General features: G+C 37.3%; 1 protein-coding gene across 7 annotated transcripts in view; it reads left to right on the top strand.

Moving 5' to 3' along the window:
- LOC139960791 (inositol 1,4,5-trisphosphate receptor-like) overlaps positions 1-17,448 on the top strand; it is an 88,432-nt gene extending 70,984 nt beyond the window's left edge. For 6 of the 7 annotated variants that reach the window (XM_071959334.1, XM_071959339.1, XM_071959336.1 and 3 more), the window contains 18 exons: positions 1,286-1,570; positions 1,972-2,167; positions 2,690-2,967; positions 3,766-3,966; positions 4,674-4,784; positions 5,454-5,549; positions 6,404-6,538; positions 7,341-7,439; positions 7,788-7,980; positions 8,353-8,648; positions 9,057-9,221; positions 9,445-9,622; positions 10,499-10,615; positions 11,068-11,207; positions 11,664-11,829; positions 13,162-13,322; positions 14,360-14,521; positions 15,090-17,448. In XM_071959334.1, the coding sequence (XP_071815435.1) occupies positions 1,286-1,570; positions 1,972-2,167; positions 2,690-2,967; positions 3,766-3,966; positions 4,674-4,784; positions 5,454-5,549; positions 6,404-6,538; positions 7,341-7,439; positions 7,788-7,980; positions 8,353-8,648; positions 9,057-9,221; positions 9,445-9,622; positions 10,499-10,615; positions 11,068-11,207; positions 11,664-11,829; positions 13,162-13,322; positions 14,360-14,521; positions 15,090-15,173 (3,063 nt within the window). In that variant the 3' untranslated portion in view covers positions 15,174-17,448. The remainder of the gene's footprint in view (positions 1-1,285; positions 1,571-1,971; positions 2,168-2,689; positions 2,968-3,765; positions 3,967-4,673; positions 4,785-5,453; positions 5,550-6,403; positions 6,539-7,340; positions 7,440-7,787; positions 7,981-8,352; positions 8,649-9,056; positions 9,222-9,444; positions 9,623-10,498; positions 10,616-11,067; positions 11,208-11,663; positions 11,830-13,161; positions 13,323-14,359; positions 14,522-15,089) is intronic. The other variant, XM_071959335.1, reaches the window with a different exon arrangement.
- Positions 17,449-20,989: the final 3,541 nt, after the last annotated feature.

A 20,989-nucleotide genomic window follows, 5' to 3' on the forward strand; every position in this document is an offset into this window, starting at 1 on the left:
TATTGAGAAACAACAGAGCCGGTATGCCATACCACAGGTAGCTCACAATGTAGGCAGGTCCAGTTACTTATGTCTTACTGGTTGGTCTTACAATTGTCTCAGAAATGCAATTACCATGACATGCAAGAGGACTTACTCATTGTACAATGACATACCAGGTAGGGTGGGATGACATACCAGGGGGTAGGGGAGGGGTGTTCCCTCATCATCCACAGTCTTTTATGGTATTGATATTGTACAGGATACCCACTGAGGGGGTATCATGCTCATAGATGTTCAAACAGTTAGTGCACAGCTGTAGTCACCGGTACATACTCTATAGACAATGGGTGACTGCTCCATGCATATCCATACATTACATGTCCACTCAGTAAGAGTAGTCATCATAGCCTACCACAGGGTATTCACTTAATTGATTCACATCTCCATTTCATATACAAAAAGAAATTCACTGCCTGTCGTCATGGAGATATACCCAATGATATTCACTTAATAGGTTCACAGCTTCAGTTTCTGGCTTTTTGTAAGATGGTTCTTGAGTCAGTAAGTGCATACCTGTTGTCAACAATACATGTCAACTTGATAGATTCACAGCACCATTCATGTCCTTACATAACATGTTCACTCAGTAAACACAGGATATTCATGTAATTGATTCACATCTCCATTTCATATGGTAAAACACGCTGTTCACTGCCCGTAACCATGGAGATATACCCAAGGAGACTCACTATATGGTTTCACAACTCTCTAGTTTCTGGCTTATACTCAAGATGGTTTCCAAGTCAATTGATCCTCGGTGACTGACAATACTTCACTTTCGCAGGCTAACCACAGAGCTGCAATTGCTATGTGTGACATATCGTACACATGTTCAATCAGTTAACCACACAGCTCACATTAGTTTAATGTGTTGAAGGATGCTTACAGAATGTTATGTACATTCCTGTTACTTTGAAGGTTTATACACATTGGTTGAGTGGTTGACTGCATGATACTGGCACTCATTGACATTTACTGCTTAACTCATGTCCTTGACTTAGACTGCATTGAAGTCATACATCTGTAGTCACCCTTACATGCCAAATCAACTTTGCCATTATAGCTTCCTTTGGGCTAGTAGACACAATATGATAAGTTCTCTTGTTACATAAATAAAAAAAAAAGTCTTGTGTGTCTCTTGCAGTTGGTTTTTGCATCCATTTGATCTGTTGATTTATCAAATTTTATGATTGTAATTGTCTCTTTAACAAACATGTTATATATATTTCCAATATCATCACAGGGAGAGACATTACGCAATGAACTTTTGAAACGATTCTTCGGAAAGAGCCACCCTCGTTTTCGAGATCTGTTACCAGCAACACAGCCACGGCATGGAGGACCAAGCACGGCTGTAACATTGAGCAGAGCAGACTTACCTCTCATCGAAGTCCAGAAGAAACTAGATCAGCAGGGAGCCTCAATGTTAATCATTGATCTAATAACCAGTAGCAGCAGTACCCAAGTATTCCTGGAGAGCATAGAACTGGGAATTGCTCTGCTAAAAGATGGCAATGCTACAATACAGGTTAGCATGCTTTTATGTGTATTAAGGGAAAGTTACAAAGTTGCACGATGACAGAGGGGGGGGAAAACTTTTTTGATCTATTTTTGATCTACCTTTTTGATCTATTATTTTATCAGACTGCTTTATCTACTTCAAAAAGCCTTTGTAGGTATAAACATATAAAAGTTACAGTGACCGATGTTTCCGTCCTAGCAAGATCTTCTTCAAAGGAGAACTGAAATGAGCACTAGTATGAGCACATTTAAAATGACCTTGTGTTTCATTAGTCAGTATACAGTCATCCATATACAATTGGCACCAGTATTGCTTATTTGCACTGTCCAAATACCTGTCTCTTCTAGAAATTATCTCTAGTTGATTCATTTGAATCAATCTCTTTTGTTTTTCTCCTTTTTAAACAGCAATCAATCATTGATCATCTCAGCAAAGGATTGTGTGAAGCCTTTTTCAAGGTGATTCATGATCGTATGAAAGAAGCACAGATGGAACTAAAGAAAACTGTAACGGTCAACACAGGAGAAGACTTGAACAAGACCAATGCTGCTGACAGTGCAAGTTCTGCTAAAGATGGGTTGGCGATAAGCAGAACCAGGAAAAGTAAGTGTTGTGACAATGTTAATCTGTTTGAATAATTGAGGAGGACTAAAGGCACTGTGACAATCCCTCTTCTCATAATCAAAGACTGCGTACCATATGTTGTAACTCCTGCTCCCATTTCCACCCTTAACTACACCTCACACATGTCAAAGATCTCCCATCTCCACCCCTAACTACACCTCACACCTGTCAAAGATCTCCCATCTCTACCCCTAACTACACCTCACACCTGTCAACCTGTGAAAGATCAACCATCTCCACCCTCAACTTCACCTCACACCTGTAAAAGATCTCCCATCTCCACCCTTAACTATACCCTGTAGGGACATGTCGTTGATGGTATGGTTGGTAAGGTTAAAGTGTTCCCCAACTGGGGTCTCAATCTTTTCATGGTGTTGACTGTGGATGTGTGACCATAGAATCGCTTCTTGAGGGTGGTTTTGGTTTCGCTAACATACTGGAATTCTTCTTTAAGCCTGCTGTACTTTTTGGCTAAATATTCTGTTTCTCTTTATCAATCAGGAAGTAGAGCAAACAATGCCTTCTCAGAAGAATTAAAGGACCAATTGGCAGATGCCGCATTACACACGAGTAAAGCCTTTGCGGCTGCCCGTCGGGGACAGAACGAAGAGTTCTTTGACCGCAGTGTTGGAGCAACATCTCTTGACCTGATGGGACAAGGAGATTCCTCAACCAGTAAGGAAGAGGACAAAAATCAAATCAGCTTCGATGTAACTATTATGCAACCCATTCTAAGGTTCTTACAGCTGTTATGTGAGAACCATAACAGACACCTACAGGTAATGTCCAAATTCAAAGACATGTATGAAACATTTACATACTGATTCCCACCTGCTTTATGAAAACTATTATACAGATCTCCAGGTAATGCCAATCTTAAAACTATTGACAAACTATAGTAGTTAGCCTATCCATAACAGAGTATGGGATTGCATTTTGGGATTTGCACACCCCGGGATTCTTAGGCACCATAGGCTTGTCTGTTTCCCTTAATAAGTTTGTAGCCACAACCCTAAAATAGAAATTGGGTATATCTTTATATAATCCCCTTTACTTCGGGGGTCCATATTCATTTACCTCACCTGCTGATTGGATAATGCAACACTGTGTGAGTGTCATAAACAAGGTTGATGTCACATCTCAAATATATGAAGAAAAGCAATATAGGTAACACATCCCTACCTGCTTTGTAGATTAGTTAGCAGTAACTAAGGTAATAACTCATTCCTGGCAGTTATAAGAGAACCATAAGATAGACATCCAAATAAATGTGCCATTTGAAAGATGTGCACCAGACCTATAGTTAGTTAACCTATACCTTACTGTTATCTGAGTGTTGTAACAGAGACATCGGTGTAATCTCAATGTTTGTGACTGTCATAATGACATGCTGAAGAAAAAAAACAATCATTGAATGACTTGGATTGATTGTGAATGACACTTGTGGATATAACAACCCATACCTAACTCTGCCAAAGATTAAAGGAGAAATATGTAACTATAATAATATGTACTTAATATCCACACATTACATAACCCAAAACTAAATGATATTATGATGTTCTTTCCAAATCTAGAACTATTTGAGAAATCAAGGGAATAAGAAGAACTACAACCTTGTTAGTGAAACATTGATGTTTTTGGATGCCATTTGTGGTAGCACTACTGGTGGACTTGGTTTACTAGGTCTTTACATCAATGAGGGTAACGTGGTGCTGATTAACCAGACCCTGGAGAGCTTAACAGAATACTGTCAGGGACCCTGCCATGAAAACCAGGTAAATGATTATAGGAGCCACAGTCACATTCACTTTTCATTTAGATGTGACAGTGTATTTGCCATGTTCGTTAGGTTCAAGGTTTAAACTTAGATGTATTTGCCATGTTCATCAGGTTCAAGGTTTAAACCAAACAGCACGGAAAGCTTTAGATAATCTGATGTGCACCGACATTATCCCAAGTAGGTGTTAACAGAACAATAGTATTGAAATTACCATTTCAAGTTAGCACAATGTACTTGATGCACAGTAGAACGATGTAAAACATATAGTACAGTATTCTTCGCATGGCGCAGTTGATATTCACCACAAGAGTGCACCAGTAGAATTATTGTCTTCATATTCCTTCCTAAATCAGAAGTACCACTTGATATTTAATTGTTCATGCTTGCCAAATGCCTGAACAAATAGAAAAAATTGCAAAAGTCAATTTCATCAATGTAAAACATCCACAACTCCCATCAGAGCTGTTTTCTTGTAGAGATACTGACATACTAGTGCAACTTTCAGCATATTAATGAAGGCAAAAATTAAAGACACATTTTCATTCACTTGACTGTTTCATAATTATAATCACAAAAAGTTAGTCATGGATACTTGCTCATAATGCTGATAGGTCTCTGATGTTGAAAATCATGTTAAATGTATGTTGCTACTGTATCCCGATGAATCATTCAATGGCTCCATATTTCTCCTTGGTTTTGTAGAATTGCATCGCCAACCATGACTCTAATGGCCTGGATATCATCACAGCTCTGATTCTTAACGATATCAACCCTCTCGGCAAGAGCAGAATGGACCTGGTGCTACAACTCAAGGTATTATCAACATGTAGTCATTTTCTTTCTTCTTTTTTTGAGGATGGAGGGATATGTTGGAAGAATTCATGAACTTTTTGTATAGGGAAATTTTATCTTCTGGATTATCAAGTTTCTTTGTAGTTAGTGGCATTATTTCTCATGATGTGGTGTCCTTCACATGCAGATAGGACTTTTTACAATTCATTAATTGCCTTAATGATTAATTCTGAAAATGCAGTGTCATGCACCTGAAAAATAAAACATAAAATGCAATGAATATTAAGGGCTCACTTGAGTTGTCGATCAAGAGGGGAGAATGTCAGGATAGAAAAGTCACTCTTTTTTTTTATAGCTATAAATTTATGAATGCAAATAGTAACCAGATTATTCAATTGCATCTCAGCTCCTTCACTCACTGATTGCAGATCCTTCAGTTCACTATCTCCTTCACTTTGAATGAAAACCAAACTGTATTGACCATCCTCTGCCTTAACAATTGAGTATTGTCTAATATACTGTAAGAAACATACAACTCTTGAGTTCATCATTGCAGTTCTTGTCAAATTTAGTATTTCTTGGTAAAGTCATCATGACTTTGACATCATCATCATCATCATCACATATGTTAAGATTTTTATTCATCCATTTCTGGATCATCAAGGGTTTCTACTTTCTTTTTTATACCAGAACAATGCCTCAAAGCTCCTCCTGGCTATCATGGAGAGCAGGCATGATAGTGAAAATGCAGAGAGAATCCTCTTTAACATGCATCCAAAGACATTGGTGAGTGTTATGATATTAATACAGACTAACTATTCCCATCAAGATTTGATAAGTACAGACTTGAAGACAATATCGAAAGAAAGTGATAATCTGTAATTTAAAGCAACATTAAGATAATGTATTGCAAGTTCTCTGTTACGTAACAGGATCACACAAATGTAGGATATCGATTATGTTATTTTCTGTGGGTTTCTTCTCTCGGACTCATTTACAGCACAGTTAATATATAGTAAGAAACAGATGACTGGATATGAAACTGTATGTAAGCTTTGGTATTTAACAGAAAAGCAGTTTACAATTTGTGTTTGGAAAACTTAATATTATTCTATAATGTAATATGAAACATAGTAATTATTAAAGATAATATATTATAGAAATGTTTTAGACTAAATGTAATATATTCTGTACTTTTATAGTCACTGTTCCTGTCAAGACATTAAAAAGATCTGTTTTAGCAGGTTGATCGCTAGGGTTGGACAGGGAATAATTTACTGTTCAAAATTTGCAGAAATTTGTTAATGATGTGAATTTGGTCACTTTTAATATACGATAGTTCCTGTGTAGATACAAACCTTTGTACTCAGATAGCAATTGTTCCATTTTGTATTGTATTTTGAAAGGGTACCACCATCAGCAAAGATACTTCTACCAATGTTACCCAGAATTTCACAGATTTTTACATCAAAATAATTAAACTGTAGATATGCAAATAGTTAACAAATAGTTAAAAAAATAGTTAACACAAAGCTAGATATGTAAGAATTAGTGGAATCTAGTGGAGAGTTACTGACATTTGCGAGTTACGGTTCTGAAGTATGACGTAATGGAAGCCTCTGTGCTATATTAATCCTCAGGTGGATGTGATCAAACAGGCCTATAAACAGGAGGACTTTGACAGAGAAGGATTCGATGAATTATCTGCCGAGGATGATGAGGATGCAGTTACACCGCAGGAAGTCGGCCATAATGTTTTCATTTTGGCTCATCAGGTATAGTTGACCTTCCTACAGATACCATGACCTCTCTGAACTAGGTCGGAAGATATTAGTTAGGTCATGGTTTACTCATTTGCACATAAGGTTGTACCTGTAAATGCAGTCCAGTTCTGAAATAAGGTTCTAATTTAATTTGTTTAGACCAAAGCATTTTAATTATTACATTACACGTAAGGGATGGGTGGATGTGAGTGGTATGGGGCGTTTAGAGCTATTTGATTAGAATGATATAGTGTATGATGTAGTTGGTTTGAGTTCTGTCATTGGTAAAGTCTATTCAATGGAGTTGAGGAATGAATGAGTGGTTATACTGGTGTCCCGTGTTAGACATATTTTCTAAATACTGCAGAGGGCAGCTTGGGTGTAAACAATTATTTACCAGGCTTAGACTATCTGCCTCACATAAATTGGATTCTTATTCTGATCCACCCCTACCCCTCACTCGTCTTCCCAGTAGTCTCCTGTGGAGTTGTTGTTTCTGGCAAGGTTAGAGGAATTGATTGTTTCAGTGATTGATTTGAAATTTTCCATGGACCCATTGACAGAACTCTTCTCAGCTGTAGAAAGTTTTAGTGTGTTGAGGGTTACCCCTTCTTCTGTCTTATGTTCATACTATGTATTAAATACTACCAGAAGCAAAGATGAGAGCAGAGAGTGACACATTGCCCAGTAATTCTCTGAACATTCTCTCAAGAGAAAAGGTTCGATGTATCGTCATGTTTGAAATGGTGATCAGGCTCAGACAACTCCGATGCTGCTAATCAATAATTGTAAGTTATCCTCTCATTTTTCATAGCTCTCTCAGCATAACAAGGAGCTTGCCTCTCTGCTGAATCCTTCTGAATCTGATTTCAAAGCTCTAGAGTACTACAAGAAGCACACAGCTCAGATCGAGGTAAGACAAAGAAAAATTAAGCCTATTTGATCCTTTTCTTTTATAACTCAGACAGCTTTCTGTTCTTGAAAATAGTGATGATTGGTATTAATGGATGGGGTGGCTTTTCACAAATCCCAAACCTTCCATAGTCAATACTAAAAGCAGCTATTTTGTGTTTGGTGATTATTTTCTTTAAGTTTACCAAAGTCAGTGCTCATGCTCCAGTTAGATGTGTTTACTCTTAGACAACTTATGAGATTTTCTCACCAGATGGGAATTAATTATCAACGAGGAAGTCTGAATAGTTCGTAAAGGAGATTAAATGTTATCTATACTTTTTGCTATTCCTTGAATTATTTCAAACAGATTGTACGTCAAGATCGGACCATGGAACGCATCGTCTTCCCAGTTCCTCATCTGTGTGAGTTCTTAACCAATGAGACTAAAGCGAGGGTATTGCAAACATCGGAGAAAGATGACCAAGGCAGCAAAGTAACATCCTTCTTTGAGGAAACAGACAACATGTTTATGGAGATGCAATGGCAGAAGAAACTAAGAGGTGAGAATTTGTTGGAATTTGATGGAGTCAGAGAATCAAATGATCAAATGTACAGACACAACATTAGTTTAAATACAAGAACTTAAAAAGTATTTGAGTAAAATCTGATTTGATAATTTCACTTAACACAGAGATTACAAAGATTAGTGTGTTTAAAGTCAGTTTTAAAGTTTTTAATGTTTGAAGTCTTGGTAGTAACAGAGATATGTGTTTTATTAATTTGGAGTTAAAGTAGCTACATTTATTATTAATTGCAAGATTCAATTGGGTCCAGTCCCTGAGTGTATCTTTATTTCAAATGTAACATGCTGCGCTATGCTATGCAGATAGCATATTCGATTCTAATTAATTCTCTACATCTTTACGTTACAGCAAAGCCATTTCTCTCCAAGGCCAGTAAAAACATGTCTCAATGGGGTAACATCTGCTTCTATCTCGTGGTCATCATCAACCTCATGTTGGCCCTCTTCTATCCTTTTGAAAACAATCCAGTGGAGTTACCCAGCCAGTACTCTGGTATTCTTTGGGCCGGGACTTTCATTTCTTTGGCTGCGGTCCTCATGTTTCCGAAGATGTCTGTGGTCATGTCCTGCACCTTCATAGCTGTCTTTCGGCTCAGATTCACTCTGGGTGTGGTTCCCACTCTGCTGATCCTCGGAGTCATGAATGTAATTATCTTGACTGATTAATTTCTGTTATTCTCTTTTTGTTTATATTAAAACAATATTTTATCTTATATTTTTGTCCAATTTTCTAAACCATTTTTCCAAAAACAGGGTTTATTTTGACTGTTACATTCCCCCGAACAAAATACAATTCAATGCTGTTGGCAAAAGTGTCCACCACATATTTGTTAAAATGGAAAGCAAATTTCAATATACTGACAGGTTTTATTGTATTGTTAACAGCAGTGTGTTAATAGGTTTTTTTCTCTCTAAACTTTTATTGTTACTTAAAACAAAATTCCCCATTCCCCAAGACACATTTTGTAATAACACTATTTAGGTTAGGTCCACTCATGCAGTTTCTTTCTGCGATGTAAATCCTCTTTCAAATGACTTTGTTTCACCTTCAAGCTTGTCTTCAAGTTACTAAACATTGCCAGTTTCATCGGGAATAGCGGCCTGATGTACAAACCTTGGTCTCACACGCTCCGTAACTACGAGGTCTACTACCATCTATTGTACATATTCCTATGCATACTTGGGCTTACCAAGCATCCTCTGTGGTATGGTATCCTGGTAAGTTTTCTCTCTGTACTATCGCCATGGTAAACCATGAATTGATTCAAGGGATATCCCCATAACATTTCAGTGTGACACTTATGTGGAAAGAGAAAGATATTCTATGCCGTCAGTTGAAACAACGATCTGAATAGCTCGTCCCTAAATCATGATATGATGATAAGAAGAAGTTAAGAATTCAATAAAAATGAGACTGTCTTTATACCCGCTTTATTTTCAGCTTCTGGATGTGGTGATTCGGGAGGAGACATTACACAACGTGATCCGATCTGTTACGGGCAACTGGCAGTCAATCGTCTTGACTATGTTCTTTGCGTTGGTCTTGGTCTATCTGTTCTCCATTGCTGGATTCTTGTACCTGAAGGATGACTTTGTGATTGAAGTCACGCCAAAACATGGTAAAATACTTGACAGTTGTCAGCTAGGTCTACACCAATTTAAAACCTGTCAATATTATTGGTCTTGAAGGCAGTTATTGTATGGTGCTAAGTAGCAGCCATATGTGCCTTGTGGGAGAAGCGGAATGGCTTATTACTTATGGATGGCCATCCAATTTATAGTCTTTTAGATCATTTAGATATGTATTAAACAATTTGGAAAACCATTTCAAATGGAAAAACCGTGGATTTCTTTTGGATGTTAAACCTATTTTAATTTAACCGGCCAGGGCTCCAACTAAGAACCTCCCATATGTTAGATTCCATTGATTCTAATGCCACTGCCTTTCTCCACTCTGCCATAGCATTGGTTTAGTTACAAAAGTTATTATTCCTTTAACACTGGTATTGATCAAAGGGTTAAACATGAGTTGCACCTTGAAGGTGTTGGTTGAAAGTGAAAGTCAGTTAACACCTCATTTTACGGACAGAGCTTTAAATCTACTAAGAAAGGTTTTAATCTGGCATAAGTCATGTGGGACAATTGAAACTTTGCTATTTTTTGACATTTCATGAACTGACAGTTGTAACATCTACTACCTCTAAAATGATAGTACTAACACTGAATTCCATGTTCCCATGGCTACCTTTTGTGAGTTCTAGCAATATTTTCTCATAGCGCTTTACAATTAGATTAGTTTCTGGTTTCATAATACATTTGTTTATTTTATTTATTATATGTTTCATTGTTAACACTCTTGCTTTTGTGTTTCTACATTTTTGAACTTCTGTTTGTTTCAAGTCTAGAAACCCTTTTATGTTCTTACAGTTGATATATCAAACTGTTATTGTTTTGATATTTTTCTTTTCATATTTGACTTTTAATATCTGTTGCAGGGATTTATGCAAATCCAAGTGAGGCGATTCCCCAAGAGGAGCAATTTTGTTTTCCATCTGACATTGAATGTAATGAGGGTCGATTCAGGGATTTCTTAGCTGGTGGTAAGACAGGAGGTGTGTAGACGTCTCTCTATGTTAGTTTTAGAACAAAGATGATTGGAAACACAGATACTCAATCTCAACTATTCGGACTCTTTTCCTTACAGGATATGATCTCACAACTTATTGCTTTGGATTATAATGTCATCCGTATTAGCCATAAATTGTAGCATCCTAAGACTGCCAAACATTTTCTTTCTTGGAGATTCTATCGATCCCAGTTTATCCCTTAACATTGAGGATTGTTCATTTAGACTGGATGACAAAAGTAAGATTTTAAGGATCAGTAGTAAAAGCACTTGTTGAAGTTTTGAGCATCGTCTGGCATGTGGATTCACCTTAGTGAGAAACCTTGTAAGCATGTTATCTCAAGAAGGGAACCTTTCTGACATCAGATTCCTAAAAGATGCCATTTAACTATGTCATTGCCACACCAATGCTTATTTCATTTCTGGTTAATTTCTCAGAGGTCAGCGATGAAGATGATGATGAGACTGTGATGGAGAATGCTTGCAGCTCTCTCTTTATGTGCATCATCACCACACTCAACTTTGGTCTCCGCAGTGGAGGTGGGATAGGAGATGTGCTCAGAGCACCGTCAGTCAAGGTCAGCCATCACCTATCTACTGATAAAGTAGTACATGGGGCATTTCATGACCAATGTACTACTAAACAGCTCTTATTTCTCTAGCCAATATTCCTTTTCATTGTGGAAGACTTTTTACCATTGTCATCTGCAGTACTTGGTACCCATGTTTTATGTGCCTTAAACACTTGTGGATAGCTAATGATGATGATGATGAATTTTTTGCATTGATCCGGCTTTTGCTTTGACTAACTCTGGAAGTCGGACGAACATCGGAAGGGCATGGAAATAACGATATTTGCTTTCACATATCTTGACCATCTGGTACTTTGGAGAATTCCAAATTTATAACAGATCATAATTGTGACGTTATCATACAAGTCACTGTGACAATCAAATATGCAAGTCTTTGAGTCCTCTGACATGCCTACCGTCTAATATCATATCTGATGCAATATTCATGAATGATTCTTTCAGGAGCCGCAATTCCTTCTTCGGGTGATCTATGATCTGCTGTTCTTCTTTGTGGTGATCATCATCATCCTCAATCTCATCTTTGGTGTCATCATCGATACCTTTGCATCTCTCAGGAGTGAGAAGCAGGACAAAGAGGAAGTCCTTAAAAACACTTGTTTCATTTGTGGTAGGTTTAATCATCCTGTCCAAACTTTTCCTGCTAGAATTAGACAATGTTTGGGACTTTTATTGTTGCAATCTCTCAGGATGCAAGGAGCAACACCCCAACAATTATTTATCAATTTATAATAAGTCATAAAAACAGTTTGTTGTGCTGTCAGATCGAGTTGTTGTGAGTCTTAGAACTTGTGCACATTATATGTTTTAACAATTATGTCATTAAAATGTCCCAGTGAGTAAGTTTTATGGAGTCAGTTTTGTTTAGTCTAATTTATAAGGTGTGCATAGCAAGCAGCTATGCTGCCAGTGTGAGTTACTAGTTACAGTGAGTTACAGTGTGAGTTACTAACAACCTTGCCATACATGCTGAGTCAAAGCCACTACAGTATCAGTAGTTACTTCACACAGTCTGGCTGTCTCCAGCTATCATTAATTGATCGTTATGTGACAAGTTTATGCTGTAAGACCATGTAAAAGTGTGGCGTAGTTGTTGGACTGTTCACACCTACAATCTCAAGCTTTCCAGTGCAAAATCCCACCAGGAACTAGATTGACCTATTCCAAATTGTGCTGTGCATTGTTGGTGAGCGGGGTTTTTTTTTGTGCTGTCTTCTTTGCAATGGCTTTGAAACAAGTTTCATTTCCATTGGCTGTACTGCGTTGATGCTGAGTAAAGGTGCCATCACATCCCTCAGTATTTTGAGGAAGATGCTGAGTTTCACTCTCCTCTGTAGGATGGTGACATTAAATGGCTTGCATGCCTACTTTGTTAGGTTACGAACACTCATGGAGAAGAGGCTTGATATAAACCAGTGTTCATCCATAATCATCACATGGATAGAGTTTCAAATTGAAGCTGTGTTAGCTTCCTAAGCCTTAAGTAGTATTTAAATGAGTACATAAATGCTCAGTCACCCAGTAGAGACATTTATTTCTATACTGTACTTTCATGTCTTGCTTCAAAGCACTCATACTGACTATATGGGCAGTATGAATATCATGTTTCTATCAGATCAAGGCTACAAGTTATTCCTACTGTCAATAGGAGTGCTTTGAAGCATGATATTGGAGAATAGTATAGAGTTGTAGTTAGCATCAGACAATCGGCCCAACTGTCTGGCTCTCTACACAGAGATCATGAAGCATGTATTGCACGAGCATTCAAGCACTCCATAATTCTACTGTACCTCTGACAAAAAAACAGTGTAGAAACCATCATGTGTAAATTGAGTGCTTATTGCTCATCATAATTCCCAGCTGACTTGTATCATCTTAACAACATTTCAGGAAACTCTATTTTTTTTATCATGATCTCTCTCTCTTTGCATTAATTCCAAAGGGTTGAACCGATCTGCCTTTGACAACAAGACAGTGTCATTTGAAGAACACTGCAATGCAGAACATAACATGTGGCATTACTTGCAGTTTACGGTGCTCATTAAGGTGAAGAGACGCACAGAGTACACAGGACCAGAGAGTTATGTCGCAGATATGATTAAGGTGAGAACAGTTCACAGTTTTGTCTTCGTCTCATTGTCCCACCGACTTTCGGTTGATCCCTTTCGTATGTTAGTATCACATATTTTTTAAGTCTTTCGAATAGTTCTTGTTTGTTGTTCATTACACATAGACCTTACATTTGTATTGGTTTCCTGTTTTGTTGTCTTGACTCAACACTGGGCTTCCTCAACAATATTGATATTGCACTGTCCCATTGGTAAAAGAAAAAAATAATAGGCGGCTAGTTTTGTCAGAAAAGTGATAATAATACAATAATGGGAATATTATTGTACTTACATTTTGCTTGTAGTCATACCTTTAGTGTGGTAAGTGAGACCTGTTTTTCTCTCTCTGTCTGTTATAAGCTGTCTTCTCTGGCTTTATGTCCTCCAGTAAAACACTCTTTTCTGTGACTGTTCTTTTGTAAAACTTCTAACATTCATTGTCTGAAGTTACAATCTCACAGAAATACATGTTATCAGTCTAAGTAGTCAAGATAGAATTTATATGATAGACAAAAGGGTAGCGATGTTTCGAATGTTGCATTTGAGTTATTAATCAGTGACAAAATTATCTGGCTCTACAGCAGAATATTTAATTACTCCATAATAAGAGAATCTATTAAGCAACTTTCCAACATTCATCAATTGTAAATAAGTACATATTATAAACAATGGAAAGGAACAGAGATAATTTTGGCTAGATCAAGATTCAAACCAGTCACCTCAGGTTTATAAGCCCTGTGCTCTACCAGCTAAACTTCCCTGCCCAAGGTTGGTGGTGATCCCTATATAGCCATTTCTTCGCTGGCAGCCCCAGTCAGATGCCACATAGGATACAGTGTAACCAGGAGTCACTCCCAATGTTCATTTGATACAACCCAGAAAGTAACAAATCTTGGTTTGAATTGTGTTCTAGTCCGAACAGTTTTTTTTTTTTTTCATTATACATCAATTGTAACTACATTTATTAACAATAAATTCAGAATAAAAAAGTTTAATTGTAACAATTTACTGAATTCTTCTTTCATTAAACAGCAAAAGAATCTGGATTGGTTTCCACGTCTTCGGGCAATGTCTCTTGCCGCAGAGGAAAGCGATAATGAGCAGAACGAGATAAGAAACTTACAAGTTGCGATGAAATATACCACAGAATTAGTCAAGCAGCTCTCAGGACAGCTCTCTGAACTCAGAGATCAGGTGAGAGAATTGTTCTTTGGATAGTACTCTACAAAAACATGTGAAAATAATAATATTGCCGGCTAGTTTTGTTGTAACATCTTCCACATGCATATACACATCAGCATGGATCCACTTGGAGTGGCCTGAGCAGGGGGACAGGGGGGTTGGGGGAGGCCATAATGTTGGCTACTTGGATCAATCATTGTTTGAAATGCTTAATGCCTGCATGATATTAGTTTTGTGCCCTTTTATTCACTTATTTGTTTGTCAATATCAGCAGGAAGTGTTGAGTGGATGAATGTGTATTTATTATTGTTTGTAAGAAGGAATGGGTAAGAAGGGAAGGTGGTAGGGTGGGTGATTCATACCCTCAATAGTAATGTATTAGAATAGAGGAGTAATGGAGGAGAGATGCAAGTTTAAACATAGAGAAATGCAAGTTTTATGGAGACGGTTTCAGAGAAGTTAAAACTTGTCTAGATGTCAGTCCCTTTTTAATATATTGTATATACAATTCCTCATATAGTTTAGTTTAATCAACTTAATTAATTGGTAAAGTAACAAACTCTGTTGTGTCTATCCTCAGATGACAGAGCAGCGTAAACAGAAACAAAGGATTGGATTCATGAACGCACCAACATCGATGGGGACATTACCTACAGACCGGTGAGAGGTTTTCTGAGCGCAGTTAAAACGATACCACACCCACGATATCGTGGTTCATTAAACCATCAGTGTCGGAACTAGGTAACAGACTGAGCGGTTAAAGTGTGCGCACCTTAAAATGACTCTCTGGAGTTGAACACACGGTACTGGTGTGATAAAATATTGTCCAGTTGGTGCATGTTGTTACAAGTAGGGATTTTTTTTATATTTGCTAATTTTTGTAGCTTTTGTAGATGAGCCATTGCATAATAGTTCCTCATAACTTGGTCAGTCAAAATTATGTTAATTTTGCATGAAAATTTGTACAAAGTAATCACCTAGAAATGGTAGTTGCATTTGTTTTGTTTTTTTCTCTGTCTGTATTTAGTCCATTAATGTGAAGGTAGTAATCAAGTGTTTGTAATTTATCATAGTGGTGCTAATAACAGTATTGTTTCAAAAAGAGATTCATGTTTTAGTACTATGTTTATAGCTTTAAGAAAATAGAAAATCTTTCAAAATCAGTCAACTGGAAAATATTTACACATGCATTTTATTCTATGTCAACCATTGTCTTTAAATTCGTTCTACATCATTGGTGTGAGATGTAGAGGTAGCCATTAGCTTTCTCATTTATTATTGAGTCATTTTCTCAGCCTTATCAATGTAACATTGATCTTCTTAACTTTACACTAGCACGCATACATTGGTAATCTCAAGTTTGTATGTAACCTTATATCTTTATGCTAGTTTTAACACTAAAATACAAGACCCATCAAGAGGTTGTTTTTAGATGCACTATAAATGGCTGCCATCTAGTTTATTTAAATTGAAACAAAGTTTGTTTGCAGTTGTAACTGTTCCATAGCTTACTTTTCATTTTTGAGACAGCAGATGCAGGTGTCCAGTGAAAGTCCATTATGTCCACTTGTAGCTGTTTATGTGGACATTAAAGGAGTGAATTAAGTATTTTTTCATCATTGTCTTTGTCAATGTCCACTTAGTGAGGGTTATGTTTTCATTTAAGGGACTAGGTCTGATGTTTTGTATTGATGACTTAATTTGTTTAATATATTACAAATGCTGGTGTCCATTGAAAGCCTCTTATGTCCTCATATTTGGTCAATTATGAGAACCATTGCTGACCATTGACAGGTTAGTTTGTTTATGAGAGTTCAAATACTGCTATCCAATGAGAGCCTGTTTTCTCTAATTAGAACAGTTTAGGTATAAATTAAAGGACTAGGCCTTGTGTTGTGCATTGATGACACAATTTGTTTAATATGATAGAACAGATACGGATTTGAAATGAGAGCCCATTATGTCCTCATATTGCAGTTAGTGACGTAATTTGTTTAATTGAACCATCATTGGCCATTGACAAGCTAAACATATGTCTGTCCTCTTATAGCCATCTCTAATACTGACATAGTAGTAGTATTTTTCTTTATTTTGTATATCTTCCATATGCCAGTTACTCATCTATTTATGGCTGTCAAGCAGCACAGCTTTTATTTAGGCTAATTTACTGTAATATATTTCGATGATTAAGAATCTTTGTTACAATCAAAAAAAAAATTGACTTCATTTATATTCTTGGTGTTATTTTGGTGTGTCCTTGAGTACAGTTGCCTTAAAAAGTCAATGTGTTGTTAATCATGAATTTATATTGAAGAGAATATTTTTGCCTGCTGTCATTTTGGGCTACAAATGATATATTTTAGGTAATTTATATAAATAGCTAACAGCAAAATGTGCTTTTTGGATATGGAATTTTGTTACCTTGCATTACTTCATCAAAAACGAGTATACCCTGGGTGAGGAATAAACTTATATTATAATTTAAATATTTAGTAGTACAGTTTTATACATGAAAAAGAGATCAAAGATATTTGTTGAGTGGAGTGCCTACATCCCTCGTGGAGGGAACTGAATTTAACATGAAAATTAAATTTGTAGAATTTTTTGGTCACTTCTTGTATTTTTATTTGCATTGTATAGTTATCTGCAACATTAACATAATAGATTATTCATCAATTAACTTGTTGTGATTGTTTGCTTTATTCTGTACCCACTCTGTTGTAAATTGTATCAAGTTTGCAATTTATTGGTCTTTGTAAAAGAAAGTGAATCAACTCAATTTTTTATAGTCCTAGTCAAAGGTCACTTACCCAGTAGTTAGCTTTCCTCTATCCTTCATATAATATCTGTTTCCAAGACTGATATAAATATTCAGTCACCTATTCAGTCTATGAGCAGGATTCATTCAGATGAAACATCTAATAAAGAAGAAAACTTAATATTTCTTGCTCTCTGTACTTGTATTCTTTAAGACATTTCTCAGCTATCAATAACAAAATTCACTTCTTGAATGACATCACCGAAGGCCCACCATGTGAAGTTGACTTGCAATGACTTTATTAGTCGAACCAGTTACAACCAAACGTAACGAGGGTCAAAAGCAAGGGCGGCGGAAGCACTTTCAATCTGGGGGGGCACCGACGTCGAAGGGCATTTTGCAGAAATTTGATTGGACTGATGCAGCCTGATATTTAGTACCCTAACTCTTATTGTATTATCTTATTTGCGTATACACATCACTCCATCAACGCCCCACCCCCACCCTCAAGGAAAAAATGCATACTAGCATTGCAATATCCAATGTGAAAATTGGGAAACAAGGAACAAGTTTTCTTTCGAGACAAACTGAGGTGAAATCATTATAAAGTCCCTGCACACGTGATCGATACATGCATGAAAGCAAATGAAATATGTCTAAATACGAAAGGATAGGGTAGGTTATAGGATATTAAACCTATACTCATTATTCATAGTAGGCTATAAATGGCTTCCGCTTATTAAAAAGTTACAATGTAATATAGCAATGCATTTTTGGAAATGCATTAGAATTTTTTTTTTTGAAATTGAATATGCATAATGGCACTCACCAGAATGTTAGAAGCAGTTGCGGAGCTAGGGGTATTAATCAGGGGGTCGAGAATGATCTGTAGGGGTGCTTTCGACACTATCTAAGCGGAGCGCCACCACAGGTTGGCGCGGAGCGTACAGAAATTTTTTGAGTAAAGATACTCCCTAGATCGCCGGAAATGACCCTTTCCGGGCCTTGCTAATTTGTAGATAAACGAAGAATAAATAGGTGTCATCGGCATTTTGAAAACGTGACAAATGTCAATAGGTAGATGAGAGCGCAATTAAAAAGTCAATAATCGCGAATAAGTAAAAAGTGGTAAAAAGCTGAAACGGGCACAAGCAGTCCATTTGAGTCCGTCAGGGGGGGCATCCGCCCCCCCCCCCTGATTGTATGGACGCTCCGCCACTGGATACAAACCTTGTGGTAGTAAACATTTAAAACTCCCCGAAATATTTCATTCGACGTGGGTTTCGCTTTGCAAACTCTTTAGCGATGTCCCGTATAAACTAATCCGTCCGTTCTTGCTTTATGGATATGAAGCATAATCATATTATTATACCGTTTTTCACCAATTGTGCTCCGCAAGTATGTCTTTATCCGGCGTTGTACGGAGAAGGATCTCTCTCCGGAGGCTGCGCTCATTGGTGCCAGTAGGTATATGTGTATTAGGCAGAGAACATTCGGAATAGCCAGGCGAATGTCATTGTGGTCAGACAGGAGAGATACTAACAATTTTTTCCATTCGAATAGCTTTGAGTTTGACCCACAGAAATTCAGTAATAGTTCTAAATTAGGATTAGATCTCTTACTGAAATATCGCTGACCTAATAAGGTGATCAAGAGTACAACTTTTATGTAGAAAAAAGGCACATTTTTAACCTGAGGAAAAGTGGGGGCACGTGCCCCCTGTGCCCCCCCCCCCCCGGTTCCGCCGCCCTTGGTTACAACTATAGCCAGTAATTGTCTTTGATACAACTGTAGCTAGTATATGTTTATCGAAAAGGCTGTTTTGGAACTTGGACCGCCGATCGTGACAACAGGCAACAAAGTGCTGCAGCTCTATACATATAAAGTCTGTTAATCAACGATAGGCCCCTGATAGTTCTAAATTAGGATTAGATCTTTTACTGAAATATCGCTGACCTAATAAGGTGATCAAGGGTACAATTTTTATGTAGAAAAAGGGCACATTTTTAACCTGTGGAAAAGTGGGGGGCACGTGCCCCCTGTGCCCCCCCGGTTCCGCCGCCCTTGGTCACAAGTTTGGACAGTCCTCCCTAATTCTGGATGGAATTTACATTTGAACTTTTGGCCAACGTTGCTGTGTCTCCCTTCCAGTCCCTTCACACACAAACACACTCTCCTCTCCATATCTGTATTTCCTGGCACCATTGTCAGGCAATCCTGTGTGAAATGCCCCATTGAGGCGAAGACATTACTGCAATGTTTCTCAAAGGTGTGGGTTAACCATAAAATATCTTATATTTACTCATGTTACAATACCCCACGGCCTCCATACACCCCCCCCCCCCCCCACTTTCAACCTATCACCCACAGGGTTCGTTTCATTAACACCTCGTAGTGGTCTAATTGGTCCTGCTGGGTGATATTGTTGTCCCTTTATTAGTCCCCATTATGAACAATACTAATTGTTAAAGGGGAACTTTCTTTAGTACATTTGTTTACCCTGATGACATCACATATCATGTGGTTGAAGACACTTTGACTTGAGTATGTTTTGAAACAAGTCATTGCAAAATAATCATAACTAATTACAAACAAAAATAATAAGAACGGGTTTGTATGTAGACGTTTGAAATTATTTCCCTGTAATCTAAAGTGTCATATCGTGGTTCAGGGTAGGTCATGCTGAGGTATGAAGGTATCTCAATGCAGGTCCAAAACTAGATCCACTAATGAAAATTGCCTTTCCAGTAATAAAGGCATGGATAACTGCTCAAATGTTGAGTGTTATAATTTGAGATTAGGCATATTCAGACCTGTCAACTCTCCCGGTTTTACCAGGAGACTCCCGGTTTTTACCCAAATCTCCCGGCCTCCCGGTTTCATATTCTATTCTCCCGGTTTTTTAATGTTTCATCACTTGCGACATTTCTGAAAATAGCCAACAATTTGTCCTATGAGCAAGTAATTCCCCACAGTAATGCTGAACAGGAAAGGCTATTTAGTGTATTTCGCAAGAACAAGACAGACAGTCGGTTAAGTCTCAAGCTTGATGGGACTCTATTTAGCATACTAGCCATGTAGTCACAGTACCCATAAAGTCCACTGTTCCCTGTTTCAAATGGAAGCATACTAAAGAAACCATGTAGAAAGCGAAGCAAGCTGCTGTAAACTACAACAAGAAACACTGATTTGATGATTCTCTCACTGTACTGCATAAGTAGACTATACTTATTTAGGAGTATTTATATCACATCAGTTGAAAATTACCAACCTCCCTATTTTCACCTTGTTCTCCCTATTTTTTGGCCCAGAAAAATGTTATTCTCCCTATTCTGGGGTCAAACAGGTTGACAGGTCTGCATATTAAAAAAAAACACTAGATATCAACTGTTTGGTTATTATTAAAGCCTTAAGTTGAATTTGAAAACAATGGACGAGTGACTGCATTTCCAAGAAATTGGTGCTTTTTACACCTCAAAAGGGTTCCAAAGCCAGGATGGGTCCCAGCTGACTGTAATGTCAGAGCCCCAATTTGTATTCATTTCTTTTACGTATATGAAAGTGAGAATATCTTATACATCACATTTTATAGTTGGACCCCCCCCCTTTTTTTATTTGTACTTATAATATATACTGTAAAATTAAAGTGATGATCCATGATTGTCTGTATTGACTATGTTTTGTATGACCAACTTAATCTAAATATAAAGGAGGGTTTTATG

Source organism: Apostichopus japonicus, chromosome 20 (assembly GCF_037975245.1).
Source record: "Apostichopus japonicus isolate 1M-3 chromosome 20, ASM3797524v1, whole genome shotgun sequence".
Classification (NCBI taxonomy): Eukaryota; Metazoa; Echinodermata; class Holothuroidea; order Aspidochirotida; family Stichopodidae; genus Apostichopus; species Apostichopus japonicus.